Source organism: Dromiciops gliroides, chromosome 4 (assembly GCF_019393635.1).
Source record: "Dromiciops gliroides isolate mDroGli1 chromosome 4, mDroGli1.pri, whole genome shotgun sequence".
In the NCBI taxonomy this organism is placed as follows: Eukaryota; Metazoa; Chordata; class Mammalia; order Microbiotheria; family Microbiotheriidae; genus Dromiciops; species Dromiciops gliroides.
Genome location: NC_057864.1, coordinates 369,186,297 through 369,201,793, shown reverse-complemented (window position 1 = coordinate 369,201,793; position 15,497 = coordinate 369,186,297). Strand labels below are relative to the sequence as shown.

The 15,497-nt window shown below is 40.3% G+C and overlaps 2 protein-coding genes and 3 non-coding genes across 8 annotated transcripts in view; 1 reads left to right on the top strand and 4 right to left on the bottom strand.

The window, feature by feature from the left end:
- Positions 1-6,001: 6,001 nt before the first annotated feature.
- Positions 6,002-10,043, bottom strand: RPS12 (ribosomal protein S12). Its single transcript, XM_043963846.1, has 6 exons — positions 9,938-10,043; positions 9,749-9,799; positions 9,303-9,419; positions 7,245-7,347; positions 6,655-6,756; positions 6,002-6,091 (listed from the first exon to the last, which is right to left on the bottom strand). Exons 2-6 carry the CDS (start codon positions 9,760-9,762, stop codon positions 6,029-6,031), a joined length of 399 nt encoding a protein of 132 aa, XP_043819781.1. The 5' UTR covers positions 9,763-9,799; positions 9,938-10,043; the 3' UTR covers positions 6,002-6,028.
- LOC122727131 lies at positions 6,265-6,390 on the bottom strand. The gene has a single exon (XR_006353083.1). It is a non-coding gene; the product is annotated as a small nucleolar RNA SNORA33 (small nucleolar RNA).
- Positions 6,824-6,907, bottom strand: LOC122727151. The gene has a single exon (XR_006353100.1). It is a non-coding gene; the product is annotated as a small nucleolar RNA SNORD100 (small nucleolar RNA).
- Positions 8,410-8,481, bottom strand: LOC122727083. Its single transcript, XR_006353040.1, has one exon. It is a non-coding gene; the product is annotated as a small nucleolar RNA SNORD101 (small nucleolar RNA).
- Positions 10,044-10,115: 72 nt separating the features above from the next.
- SLC18B1 (solute carrier family 18 member B1) overlaps positions 10,116-15,497 on the top strand; it is a 45,794-nt gene continuing 40,412 nt past the window's right edge. Inside the window, exon 1 of one of the 4 annotated variants that reach the window (XM_043963842.1) lies at positions 10,116-10,214. Coding sequence is in view for 1 of the 4 variants with exons in the window: in XM_043963845.1 (XP_043819780.1) it covers positions 10,152-10,214 (63 nt within the window). In the remaining 3 variants the exon portion in view is untranslated. The other 3 variants (XM_043963845.1, XM_043963844.1, XM_043963843.1) reach the window with 3 other exon arrangements.

Below are 15,497 nucleotides of genomic sequence, written 5' to 3'. Positions count from 1 at the left end.
TGTTTACTGAAGGGGTGACCTGACTCTCAGAGCTCTTCTATCTTTCTAGTTTCAAAGACTGAGGATGAGTTGGATCTTTTGTTTAGGAAAGGGGAGAGCAGAGGGAGGGAACTGAAACAAGCCTCATCACCACCTGGTCCCAGTTTCCTTCCTAGGCAAATTTATACCTGCAATGGGGCAGCCTCTCATTTCTTATGTTTTGTTTAATTGTTGTTTTTTTTTCCAACTAGGTTATGATCAGCAACCTTGTAAATTTCAGGTCACGAGGTCCTCCCAGGCCCAAAAGTGGTGGCTTTAGTAGCATCAAAGTGGTCTTTTGCAGTTGAGGCACCAGCAGCACCATGAGTGGGCTGGCAGAAGGAGAGTCAGCATCAGAGAGAGGAGCCTTGCAGACGAGTGAAGGAAGATCACACTTGGATCACAATTGGCACAGATTGTGTTCACTATAGGTGAAATATGAAATATCTAATTAGCAACAAGACAAGGTCAATTCTGAAACCTGTAGGTCAATATACTCGATTTCAATCCCTAGGAAAATTGTAGAGCACATGGTTGAGGACATTCTGTAATCACTTAGAAAAGAAAGCAATGATTATGAAAGACTAACACAAGTTCATTAAAAATAGTCATGTTATGGCTAATATGGGAAGGTTTTGCATGACTGCACATGTATAATCTACCTCAAAGTGCTTGCCTTCTTAAGCTGGAGAGGGAATCTGGAATTCAAAAATTATTCTAAAATGTTAAAATGTATACAGTAACAGCAATCTTGTTTTAAGAACAACTTTGGGGGCAGCTAGGTGGTGCAGTAGATAAAGCACCAGCCCTGGATTCAAGAGGACCTGAGTTCAAATTTGACCTCAAGACACTTGACACTTACTAGCTGTGTGACCCTGGGCAAGTCACTTAACCCTCATTGCCCTGCAGGAAAAAAAAAAAAACTTTGAACAAATAAGTCATTTTGTCTATCATAAATACCCAAATTATAAAGGACATATGAAGATTACTATCTGCAACCATCGCTAGGATAGGAAGAAAAAAAATTTTATAATTTTGTTGTATAAAGGATTACCAAATTGTACATAGATTTGCTGCTTAATGTACAATCATTTTTCATTGTACTATGTTATGGGAATGCTCTTTATTCTATAAATGAAAACTTTAAAATGTTAAAAATTGCTTTTACATATAATTGAGAAAAATTAACTTTTAAAGTTATACTAGTCTCACCTCCTTTCTAGACTCCTGAATGAAATATTTATCAGAATGATTAGTGTTGATTTTCAGAATTTTGTCTCCCTCCATGAACAGGGGCCGCTGTTAAGACTTTAAAACATGGTCAGGTGCAGCAAGGTGGCAAAGTGAATGGACCACTAGCCCTGGAGTCAGGAGGACCTGAGCTCAAATCTGGCCTCAGACACTTATTAGCTGTGTGACCCAGGGCAAGTCACTTACCCCAATTGCCAACTCCCCCCATCCCCCCCAAAAAAGCTTATGGTCTTCAAGAGTTGTCTGAGCCTTGGTCACATTTATCATTGTACAGCTATTATATCTGAATTTGAACTTTGGTCTTTGACTCTAAGGTTTAGTATTCTACCCATTATGACTGACCCTCCAGTAGAGTAGTAGATAGACCAGGGAAATGTCAGACATACTTTTTATTTGGATTTCAGCAAGGCAACAAATTTGGATACTTAGAACTTTGGTGATGTGTAACAGAAGTACAAGCATGGATATTCTGTAACTGATTCTAGTTGGCCTACCACAGGGTTGGAAGGAGGCTTTTCAGGAAATGAAACTGGCTTCAAAAGGGCTTTTGGCTGTTTTCTCCTCTGGGGGAATAGCTGATTCCATTTCCCTCACAGCATGAAGTGAGACTATGGGCTGCCCTTCATCAAGGCCATGATTCCCCCACCATTAAAAAAAAAAAAAAAAAAAAAAAAACGAAAACCCACACAAACGGGACCTCCTTGGCTTTTATATTGTTCTTTCTTTTCTGTTCTAGGCAGAGAAGAGAGACTCCAACCTTGGGAGTTCAAAGGCTGGGAAAACAAGTCACAGAAGTCTAGGAATCTAGGCCAGGTGTTGTTGCAGCCAGAACAGAATCAACAGAGTAACCTTTAGGACTCCAGCCAAGCAGAGGCCTGAAACAGTGGCACCTTATACATGAACTTGGGAGACCAATGCTTTGTAAGAACTGAGGTCAATTTCAAGCCTAATGCCCACTTCCCACCCACAACAAGGTGGTCCTAAGGGGTATTATGACTCTAAAGTGTTGGGGGAAACATTTGTACATTTGTTCTTGCTAAAGCCTTTGTCAAAGTTCCATAATGTTAAGTGTTTAAATGAAACTGGGGTGGTAGCGCTACACTGAGCTCCTAAAAACAAGGGGGAACAGAACTCAAGACATAAAGCAATGGCAGAGAAGAGACCAGCGAACCCTAGAACCCGGAAAGGAAGAGTCCCAGGGTCTTCTTGGCCCAGAGAGGGCACAAACGCCACATTGCAAAGTCTAAATATGCAGTGTCCCAAAAGTCTTAGTGTCGTTTTAAGCTTTAACAGCTTAATCTTAAGCCTTAATTAAGCTTTAATAGGTTAAAGCTGCCCAGTGACTAGGGAAACCCTGTATTTTTTATCTATATATATTTATATGAGTATACATGGATTTTCCCAATGGAATGTAAGATCCCTAAGGACAGGATTTCTTTTCTTTCTACCCTCATACCCAGGCACAGATCCTGCCACACAGCAGGACCTCAATACTTGGATTTCTAAATATATGCCAAATTGATATTACTAAAATCGATGTCACACCCTACTCAAAAAATCTGTCTCTACTGCCTCTAGATCAAAATATGAAATACTCGAGTTTTGTATTTAAAACCCTGTGTAAGGGGTAGCTAGGTGGCGCAGTGGTTAGAGCACGGGCCCTGGATTCAGGAGGACCCTAATACGGCCTCAGACACTTAATACTAGCTGTGTGACCCTGGGCAAGTCACTTATCCCAATTGCCTCACTAAAAAAACAAAACAAAAAACCCTGTGTAATCTGGCCCCCTGTCTGCCTTTCCACTCAGATCACATGCACTGTTCCAGTCAAGCTGACCTATAGGCATCCCCCATGTACAATATACCATCTCCTGCCTGTTTTGTATATGGTTCACCATGCCTGGAATGCACACCTTTCCTTGACTCTACTTGACTTCTACTGCCCAGTTCCTTTTAATCTCTCTCCACCTTCACTGCCAAACTCTTTTGGATCATTTGATGGAAGACCCCAAAACTGCATGAATCTTTCATCCACAGTGAGAAAGACTGGAAAGGATGTATGTAGACTACCAGAATTTAAACAAGATAATTAAAAGGGACCAAGCTTTGACTTAGATGTCCCAGTCTGCTCCACAACATGTTAGTGTTGGGTCTTACACAGTAAATACCAACTGAGCATAAAGGCACAAGGAAAAACAGCCTTCATCTACCAGGAAGATTTTTTCAGTGGAGCATTTAACTTTTTTGAGCTTGGTGTTTTGTTTACAAAAGGGGGAGAAATTTGGGCAGACTGGGAGAGCCTCTTGTATCTTTGGGTAGAATCTGGAACTGACATTGCCAAGAACAGGATGCTGGGTCCTAATCTAAATAGAGGTAGTCCATCCCTTTGGGTACCTCCTCTTGTGAGGGCCAGTCTTCTTCCCCAAAGGGACTCCTATTTCCCTAAGGGCTCAATCAGCAACAGCTGGGATTTAACCATATTCCCTCCAATGACAAACTCAAAAAGAAAGGAGAGGCTAAGGCCGTAAAATTGGTTGGTAGTATCCATCCTTCCACCTTCTCTGCCAAAAATTAAACTCATTTTTCTATCCCAAACCCTTCTACCTTCCAAACTTCTCTATTAATCTTGAAGAAACCAACATTCTCCCAAACACCTAGGCTTAAATGTCATCCTTTCTTCCCTCTATCTAATGCATTCCCTTCTCACCTAACAATGCCACCAGCCTGGTGTTAAGGCCTTATCACCTCACAACTGGACTAATGCAATAGCCTACCTCCCATTTTCTCCCCAGTCCCATTCTATACTCAATGGCTAGTGATCTTCCTTTACTCAATAAATTCTAATGGTTCAATGTCACACTTCAAGTGCAAATATAAAATCCTGTCCCTCACCCACATATACATACTTTCCAGTTTTCTTACATGTGACTGGTTCCCTCCCCCTCCCTCCAATACTCAGATCTAGGGACACTGGTCTCCTTCCTATTCCTCAAATAAGACTAACTCCCATGTTTTTGCTGGCTGGCAGAAATTCATGCTTAGAACATTCCTTCCTATTGCCATCTCACGTTTCCCTGCTCTCAAGACACAGCTAAAACCCCACATCCTCTACAGGAAACCTTTATCAATTTCCAATTTATCTTGGACATAGTACATACATTTTGTCTCTCCAGTTAGAGCTCCTTGAGATCAAGGACTGTCTACCATTCTTCGTGTCCACTAATTAACCCAGTACCTGAAGACAACTGGTCTTGTTTCACCCATTCATTTTTTTCAGGCAATGAGGACTTGCCCAGGTTAAGTGTCTGAGGTCAGATTTGAACTCCTGAATCCAGGGCTGGTGCTTTAACCACTGTGCTATCTAGCTGCCCCCTCACCCATTCATTATGAGAACTGTGAGCCTTGTTCCTCCTGGAGATGAGCCCATAGAGCACTGAACCTGAAGGCAGAAAACCAAAGTTCAAATTGCCCCTCAGACATTTGTGTGAGCCTGATTAAGTCACTTAATTTCTGTCTGCCTGTAGATCTCTAAAGTACGGAAAATAGCACCTATCTCCCAAGATTATGGGGATCAAGGAGGTAATATTTGTAAAGCACTTTGAAAATCTTATGCTATAAGGGGCAGCTTGGTGGCACAGTGAATAAGTCACTGGCTCTGGATTCAGGAAGACATGAGTTCAAATCCGGTCTCAAGACACTTGACAATAGCTGTGAGACTATGTCACTTAACCCTCACTGAGCTACCAAAAAAAAAATCTTGTGCTATGTAAATACTAGCTAGTATTCTTATTACTATGGGAATGGAGAACCTAAAATGTTTAGGGGACTAAAAATTTAATGAAACAAAATAAAACGAAGTCAAACAGCTTTCACCTTTCCAGCCATTTTCAAAACATACTCTAACCTCCCAAACAATCCTGAACACCTTTATGTTCTAGACTTGTTCCCAGCATCTAGCACATAATAAAGCTTACTGCCTTTTCCTCATCTTTCCCTGATGACATCTTTTACTTCTTTAAAGTTCCTATTGGTATGTCTCCACCTGTTCACATTATTTCTCTCCTTTACCCTCCTGGTAACACTCATTTCTGATTCTTGAGACTTTTAGACTGTGACAGGTTTGATGGACAGTTAGTTTTATCATCTTACGGGAACAAGAGACGAACCCTAGTAGATGGTCCTATAAAACTAGGGATTCTAGGGGCGGAGATGAAAAGGGAGTATATTCCAGGCATGGACTGAAAATAGCAATTCCTCAATTGATAAATGGTCAAAAGGACATTTACAAGCAGTTTACAAAGGAAACAATCCAGGATAACAGGAAATACTCCAAATCACTAAATATAAATTGAAGCGATTCCACCCCCGTATCAATAATTATGCCCTACAAAGTTGAGATAACAAATGATAGAGGGGCTACAGAAAAACAATGACTTGCTTGGTGGAGCTCTAACTTCGAATAGCATTCTAAAAAACATGAACTATGCCCAAAAGGTTACTGAACTTATGTACCCTTTAGCCAAGTAGTATTAAACATAACCCAGAGACGGGGGGGGGGGGGGGAGGGGAGAAGGTTAAGCTACCTTATTTACACCAGTTTTTTTGTAGTAAAAAATTGGAAAGCAAAGTTCTTTTCCTGAGGAGTTATTTCATGCTAAAGAATTCTCCCTATATAGGAAGTACTTTTAGGCAAAAATCAAGTAAGCATTATGCAAAATAACAGCTAATACAAATCAAATCAGACCAAGGCTTTTATTTACTCATTTCTTGCATTTAAAATATTCTTCGATGACATCTTTGGCCTGAGATTCCTTGCCATAGTCCTAAAAGAAATCAAGGAGCACTTTTAAATGTATGAAAAGCACTTTTGAATTTACATTTCACAACACTAAACTCAATCACTAAATACTAAGTTTACTAAGCAAGCATTAATTACTAAGAAAAGGCACCTTTTTCAAATTCTAAGAAAATATCCAAAACTAATTACAGAATGATAAAATGTAGCCATTCTCAGGGACCTCAAGGACCTTAGTCATTGAGGCTCGTACCATGGCTGTACTATTGCCAGCATTTTACTTCTGAAAGACACATTCAGGTAATCCAGATGTAATTGTACTGGCTTGCAGGAATTTTTTTAATCTTATTTTTTCTAACACTCTAAAATCACAATGAAACTTTCTTTTCAAATATAGGCGTTCTAACCATATTTTCAAAATTGTTTTCTCAATCCCTGATTGCTTTATTCCATTCCTAACACTTAAAATTTTCCCTCTTAACATGAGGCATGTAATTTTTATTAACCTCAGTGTTCTAAAGCTACAGACTGATTTGATGAAGGTCATTACACAAAGTTCTCTAATTTCTAAAAAAAACAACATCAACTTACTTTAACAACAACGCAACTGCAGCCAACCACTTTGCGGGGCTTCCCCTCTCTGTCAATTTTACAGAGGCCTACCCACTCACCCAGCTTCTTGTTGTCATCAACCTGTTAAGAAAAAGATACACGCTGAACATCGTACTATGGTGGCACAACAGCAATCAAAAAGGCAGGTGCTGCACACTCAGATATATTGGGTGACATGGCTGTTCTCTTCAACATTATCAGTAGAGGGAGCCAAGTTGTCATCATGTACAGCAGTGTTTCGAAACAGATCCCACTAAGTCTAACACACCTTTACCTTTCTCTTGTCCCCTTATAATTAGTTTCACCATCTAACTACAGCAAATACAAGAATATAAATAAAATACAATCCTGTATTACAACTGACTTGCAAAGATCTAAACCAAAAGTCCAGAAAAGTAAAAGTACAAGTTTTTAGATTACTATTTATTAACTAAATACATAATAGTAGCAAACTAAGTTAAATATTATAATCTCCCTAAGTTGCTAACAACAGCAATCTATTTCATTTATGCACAAAATCCTAGTTTACGTGGGTACTTAGTTAATATAAATTAGCTATTAAATCTCACCTTAATCAAGTTAATTTGGTGCTCAGCACACAGGGCTTCAACCAATTTTACATACATAGGTTCATCACAGTTGGAAGCAAGAACACAAAGATGGGCTTGGCGTCTAAAAGGCACACAAAAATTCTTATTAGAATATAAGAAACCATCGCATACAAAACTGTCATGCTTACACACACAGTACAGTTTAATGTTGAAAGATTTTTTTTTTCCTTTTTGCACTGGCTACATTGGCAATGAACAGCATGATACTACCATAAAATACCCAGCAGAATAATAGGCACCAGGTTCATCCAGTCCTAAAACAGATCAACCCGAAATAGTGGTCTAAGTCTAGAATTTGGTGTTCCAATGTGCTTTTTCTGACCAAAGAGCTGTAAAAGCTTATGGGCAATCAAAAAAACATACATGCACTCTTAGAACTTTAGCCTGTCTCTCAGCTTTTATGTGACTTGGAGATGGCAATTAACACTAGATCAACCACTAGATATAGAGGGCTGTTACCTGTTGCTGGATCAGACATCGAATTAGAATCCATTTTAAAATTGTGCAGCAGCATTCCCAAGGTGCTAAGGTTGAAAGGGACTCATGACAGGCACTGCTGACGTACATCCAGTCGATGTTTCCATTGGATTGAACTGCCCAGTCTATACCAAAGTGAATTGAACTGACTTGAAATTCATCTGAGTTAGGAAGCTTTCAAAATGTACAATTTTCAATCAAATTAGGTAGTATTTAACACATGCAATTACTTTGCCAAGGTAACTAGTCTAGGAAAAAAGAAACTTTCAACTAGTCCCATTAAGAGTATATTTAAATCAATGGCTTGTCCAAATGAGGAATATTTGATTAGTCAGTTCTATCAAAGTTGCCAATTATTTTGGTTTACTTTGTCCTGAAGTACAAAATTGGGTTCCAGACCAGAATGCAAAAACACAGCACTTTTATGTTGTTATATATCTAGTTTGGGAGGTTCTCAAATCGTGCTCCATCAACTTTTTGAAACTATTTCAATCTAACTCATTTCATTTCCAATGTTACTTTATGTATATACAATCTGAGAAAGTAGAGCACATAGGTTTTAGCAATCTGTCAATGGGTCATTACACACACAAAAATTAAGAACCTATTTTTCCCCAGTTACAATACAGAACTGCACTCACTACAGGTTTGTCAGACCATTTTTTATCACTCATAAATGGAGTGAAGGGGTATCCGACAATCAAGTCATCATTCAAACACTGTAGATTTTAAAGGCACAAGCAGTAGTTACTGGACCTAATTTTCATTCCTAGTTTTACAAAAAGTAAATATAAACCAGTCAAATTGTATGGTGTTATATTCCAAAGAATGTCACCTTATTCACATGTAAAGTTGATTCTTATGTGTTGTTACTAAATTACAAAATTCTGAATCATTTAAGGACCCATTCTTTTATAGTTGGAAAATATGTGCCTCAAAAGTATATGGAGCGGGGCAGCTAGATGGCGCAGTGGTTAAAGCACCGGCCCTGGATTCAGGAGTACCTGAGTTCAAATCCGGCCTCAGACACTTTACACTTACTAGCTGTGTGACCCTGGGCAAGTCACTTAACCCCAATTGCCCCGCAAAAAAAAAAAAAAAGTATATGGAGCATGGGGGCAGCTAGATGGCGTAGTAGATAAAACACAGGCCCCGGATTCAGAACCAGCTGGGTTCAAATCCGGCCTCAGACACTTAACGCATCATCACTCACGGACTTTAGTCAAGTCACTTAACCCTCGTACTGCCCCACAAAAAATGTCTATGGAGCACAGCAGTAAGTTTCTAAACAAAGCACATAAGTTACTTTTCTGTAGAATATAATTTACTTGCGATTAATTTGTCTTTTGTTAATTCCCAAAACCTAGAAGCAGTAAGTTTTATTTTCTTCCACTTGGAAACAGCAATATATTGTCTCTTTACAATTAAGTGGGACCTGGAAATCTCGTCCTAGTTACCAAATCTAACATACTTGATTTCTAGAGGGCACACCATTGAAAATTAACGTCTTAAGAAAAAAACTAATATCGCAAGACCTACTTGTCCAAGGCTTTGGCGGCTTCACGAATTCCACGAGCTAGGCCATCGTGGATGAGTGCGGTCTTCAGCACTTCTTGTAGAGCGGTGTTAACGTCCATTACACCTCCAGCAGCAATGCTGTAATAGATTAAGGGATATAATTGAAACACTGCTCGCTTTACTAGGCAGGCCTATACATCCTTCCTGATTCCACCCGAAGTTGCCAGCCACGTGGGGGAAAAGTTTAGGTCTGCAAGCGCCCCAACTTGGAAGAGGGCAGCAAGCTGCTCCGCTTTCCCCACATACGGGGTAACCTAGACGGGAAGGCTGAGCAAGGAAAGACGCCAAACCCCCAGGCCGAGGTGTGCACGTGGCCACAGCTGACCGGCCGGGGCCGGTTAAGACTGTACACTTCACGAGAGCCTAACTTAGTTCACCCCTCCCCCCCTCCCAAGCCCCACACTTACCCTTCCTCGGCCATGGCAGCGGTTCACGGGTGAAGCTAAATCTTGAAAACACTGAAACAAAAATATATATATACAGGTCAAGGGAAAGCTCCATGGCAACTCGTTCCCACCACAGGAGTCCGCAATGCCCTTTGTAGAAGAGATACGAATTCCACTTCCTAAAAGCGCGCACCCGCCACCAACACTCACCCCGGGAGCCTCCGCCTCCCGCTCGATTCAGCGGCGACAGGGAAAGAGGGCCTACCTCCCCGCCCGAAAGAATTTAAAGGGCTCAGGACCCCTTCAGGCGCATGCTCATTAGCGTCCTCGGGAAGAGGTGGCTATAGCACTGCCGGTCCCTGAGATTTCTGTTTCCGGCGATCTTCGGGAAGCATTTGGCGCGAAGCGACCGGCAGGCACGGGGATGGACAGTCCACTCCTGTTCTCCAGGCTGAGGATAGGGCCTGGAGATGGAGTCCGGGAGAAGGTGTGCGTGGGTGTCCTGATCTGCACGTGGGTTGTCTGCATGCCTAATTGTGTGTGTTTTGTAGGAGTCCCAGGGATTCGTGACCCTCTCCTGAGATGTGATATGTGTGGTCCCGTTTGTTGTGCCTTGCCAGAGAGATCTTTGCAACTCATAGTGGACGGGGCGCTGGGCCAGGGGTCAGAAGGACCTCAGTTCTAACGTGGCCCCAGACACTGTGTTACTTTGGGCAAGTCACTTAACCTCGCTTTCCTCAGTTTCATCATCTGTAAAATGGGGATAATCACAGCAAAGCCCCCCCCCCCTTGTGAGGATCAAATGAGGTAATTATTGTAAAGCTCTTAGCACAATTTCTGGCATGAAGTGTTACATAACTGTTAGCTATTATTTTTTATTATTATTACTCTGCCAGGGTTGTTAAGAGGATCAAATTGTTATGTACCTAATGTACCCCAGAGAATAAAAGAACCTTCTCCTTAAAAAACTAAACCAAAGGACTGACATACCTAATCAGTCTCCCCCACCCCTAGTGGAGATAAGATTAGGTGTGGCTGTTGCCTTTGTGGCTTGAGGGGGAGAGAGAGGCTTGAGAGATCCGGAGCCGCCCCTCATCCAACTTCCCCCAGCCACCACCAGTGGGGGATGGTCCTCCCCCAATAAGGGAATTACCCTCATCTGTCCTCTATAAAAGTATCTGCCTGTCTCCTGCTCTAGGAGATAGGTATCTCAGCCACAACTCTGGGTCATGCCGTATCCCAATGAGAAGTCCAAGAATTTCTCTTTTTTTCCTTTCCCTAGCCCCTAAATAAACTATTATTTTATTCTAATTGGATTTGTATGCAAGAGGGTGTAATTCTTTAAAGAGGACTTCCTAAGAACCCCTACCCCAAACCCCTTCCCAAACCTCCTCTGATTTCCCCATAACATAATGAAATAATATTTGTAAAGCACCTGGCACATAGTAGGTATTTAATAAATATTTGTGCTCCACAGAATGTCATTCTGCCCACATCTGACTTAACTTCTTCCTCCTAATCTTCCTGGGGAGTTTACATTGTCTTCTTGGCAGTAAATGTCAATGCCCCCCCTTCCTCTCCTATAGCTTCAATTTTTTTCTTAACTCAGTTAAATAAATAAACAAAGTACCTCTCTCTCCCCCAAATGCTAAAATTCATTTTGGCCAAAAAGGGAAAGGGAGGGTGATTTAATCACAAGCCCGCACGAAAAAACTAGAACTGTTGCAAAATTTCCTGTTTCCTGGATGTAGTCTGGTAAACATTATAAAGTGTAAAGTTTTATCCAGTTTTTCTAAAAGAAAATTGAAAAGGCATCATCTAAGTGAAAATCCCAACCTAATATCTTTTCCTCAGAAATTACACACCATTCAGTGGCATAGTGTTGGAGGGAGGAAAGGAACTAGGGGATGCATGAAAACTGACCTCTCCGATGGTAACACTTGGAACTTTACTATGGAAAAATCAATGTTAACCCCAAATAATAAAGTAGAAAAGAAAATAGAACAATATAAATATAAATACTAGGAGAGAAAAGGCCCCTATTCTAGGGGGCTACTCCTAACAAGGACAGATGCATAGACTTTGATTCATACACAAATAATCACATTATTTAAAGAAAGAGTTATAATAATAGTAATCAAGATGAATATCACATTTTTCTTTTACAACCTGGCTAATGTGGAAATATGTTTAATGTGATTGCACATATATAACCTATATCAGTTTGCTTGCCATTGTGGTAAAAATTATTAGAATGTGGTTTTAGCTGACTCATTTGGGAGGGGCCACAGCTGACCCACCCTGAAGAACTCTCCAGGGGGGAGGAAGATTGAACTCTCCATGAGGGGCTCTAGCAACTGTAGACTTTCCAGGTTTTGGTGAGTGAACACAGAAAACCCTAAATTCCTTTGAATTAGCTTAATTGGAAACAATCTGGGGATTGCATAGGCTAAGTTTTTTTTCTTATTTCCTTATCTTTGATTTTTATTAATTTCACCTTTGTTGTTTAATTAATTCCCAAGTAATAAAATCTGATCCTTTTGTGAATTAAACTTGTAAGGCTCCTTTCTTATTGGCTTGGAAGAAATATCTAAAAGGGCAGTTCAGAAGGGAGGGTGAACCTAAAGGTCCCTCATATTTCCGGGACCCCAATATTTTGGTGAGTCACCCGATTAATGCCCCTTATGTTACATTTTGGCCCTCACACCATCTTGGGGAGGGAGGGAGAAAAATTTGGAACTTAAAGTCTTATAAAAGTGACTGTTCCAAACTATCTTTACGTGAAACTGGAAAAAAATACTATTAAGATTGAAAAAAAAACATTATTTAAAAAAAAGATTACTGTCCCCAGAGTGAGGTGCTTTTTTTTTTTTTTTTCAGTGCTTTCACATCCATTCTCATTCAAAATGTTGAGAGTCTTCCACTATGTATGTAACTGCATCTTGGGGGTTAAAAGCTGTTTTGTCTTGAACTACCAGGTTTATCATTATTAAGTGATGTTTTACCAGTTGCCTATTGATCTAAAAGTTACATTTAGCACCCACTGTGTATTGACAGTTCTGGCATATAATTCAGTCAGATTACTTCTTTTCCAAAGATACTAGGGGAACATGGAGAACCTGAGAAAGGACAAGAAGGAATAAAAGGAGAAAGTTTCTTGATCTGTAAAATAAAGAGGATTTAGCTTGTTATTTGAAGTCCCTTTTATAGAAGTATGATTCTAAAAGTGAGAATGGGAAAACTGCATGTAGAGGTGTTTGAAGCATTGGATGATATAAAAAAATATATTTAGAGCTGGAAAAAGTCATTCCATTCAACCCACTAAAATTAACATATAAGGAACTGAAGTCACAAAATAAGCAGAGAGCCAGGATCTGAACCCAGTTTTGTTTCTGGGTTCTAGATCTACAATAATTTTTCATGTTGGTTAGTGTTTTCTTTGATTTTTAAAAATTTCTCCAGCTTTAGTTCCTGAATGGAAGCTTTGTCCAACCACTAGTTTCTGCCCCATACTACACTTTTGAGTGAGATGATGAGCCCTGCTTGGTCTCACCTAGGGTTACTTGAGCTAAACCTTAACCTTTGGAATTAGTCCCTATGCACCTTTGAGGTTCAGAGTGCTGAATCTTTAGGACCCTGTCTTATATCCTGAGACAGATACGGAACCCATTGCCCAGAGGCCTAGTGTCCAGATCCAAGTGTTACAGTTCCATTCTCTTTGTTGCCTGCTGCACTTTCAAAACCCCCACCTTTGAGCTTTCCTGATCATAATGGGGCTTTCTCAGGGAAGCCCTCTGCTCATGGTCTCCAGTCATAGTACTTTGCAGTCGACATATAGCTCTGTCTGTTTTACTTGTTCTGGGATCACTAGTATCAGGGGCATACTGGCTAAGAGCAGATTATTAAATTTTGTAATGATTGGAATGACGCCACCTACTGGAGACTTGCTGTGGAGAGCTCCACCATGAGGAAAATGCCTCAGAGGCATTGTGGCTTTTCCTTGGCGTCAGGAAATGACGTTTGCTCATGGGTGCTGTCTATCAAATCTACCAGCCAATCAACTGGAGGAACCTCCTATGGTCTGGGAGGAGACAGGAAGGAGGAAAGGGAGCCTGCGCAGAGAGTGCTGGCCTTTTTGGTTTCCGGACTTGATGGTGGTGGCGGCAGAGGACTTCACAGGAAATTTGAGGAAAGATAGGAATGCCAGGCTGTTAGAATTCTGTTCTCAGTCTTTTTCTTTCTATTTTCCAATAAACCCTTAAAAACCTAAACTCGTTTTATCAGTGATTTTTAGTCAGTTTCCCCCAAACTGGGGGAACACATTAGAATCCACATTTAGAATCTTAAATTACACAATTTGCACTATGAGCATTTACGCCTTAAAAATTATTAAATCAGGGCTTGACTTACTCTTTTGTTGATTACCTAGACTTAAGAAAAGAAATTAATAATTAATTTCTAATATTAAAAATATTAATAATGAAGATTAAACTTAAAAGCGTATCATATAGTATTTACAGTATACCACCCACCCACCCCAGCTGGTAATTAAACATGCCCTCTTTCCTATTTTTCTTAGGCTTCAAAGCTGATCTCTTTCTTCTGCAGTTCTGGTGTGGAAGAAGCCACTTACCATAGTTTCTCATTGGATTTCTTGATTATTTTTTGGTGTGGTGCAAACTTAAAGTTTTTGCTGAAATACATATGTGTCAGCAAGGCAGTTTGCCTCTAGTCCACAAAGTTGTCTAGTAAGCATTTAATAAATGCTTGTTAATCGATCAACTTCGCAAATCTAACCTTAATCCTACCTGCTATAGTTTTAAACTCAGATTTGGGGTATGTGAGTGTATGTTTATGTGCATGTAGAGGGATATTACTATAGGAGAGGATGGAGGAAGAGGGAAATACACATTTGGGAAAGACCAGGAATTTGGGATAGAGGACTGGAGAGGGAGGTTATCTATGTTTGGAAGGTTTTCTGTAATTCTTAATAATTCCAGCTAAGAATATTTCCTCATGAATCCCTTTTGGCTTTGTTGCCATCAAAAAACTGACAATCTAATGGGAGAGACAACTTGAAACAATTGCATATGAAGTGCAAAGTTAAATAATGTGACCACTTCACAGGATTCATTATTTGAACTAATAGGGACCTAGCTATATGCACAAACAAGATATGTGCTATATAATTTGGAAATGATATCAGAGGGAAGGGAGACCAGGAAAATATTCTTGAAGAAGGTAGAATTTTAGGTGAAATTTGAAGGAAGCCAGGAGGCAGAGGTAAGGACAGAGAACATTCCAAGCATAAGGGGCAGCCAATGAAAACATCCAGAATCTGGAGGTGATCTTCTTCAATGAATGACAAGAAGGTAGCATCACTGCATCACCGAATACTTGGAAGAATGCAAGATGTAAACAGACTGGAAAAGTTACCGGGATCCAGTTTAGGAAGGGCTTTAAAAGCCAAAAGGAAGATTTTACATTTGATCTTAGAAGTGATAAGGATTCACTGGAGTTTGTTGAACAGGGAGATGACTGTCAGAACTTCACTTTAGGAAGACAGCTGAGTGTAGGACGTACTGGAGTGATGAGAGACTTGAGGCTGGGAGACCAACCTGCAGCCCTAGGTGTGAGGTGTTGAAGGTGTGAACCATGGTGGTAGCAGTGTGGAAGGAGGGAGGGTTTTAGGGCAAAGAGAATTCATTTAGTTTTGGACTTGTTGAGTTTAAGAGGCTTTTCTTTTAATCTATTGAAAGGAATGTGGGAC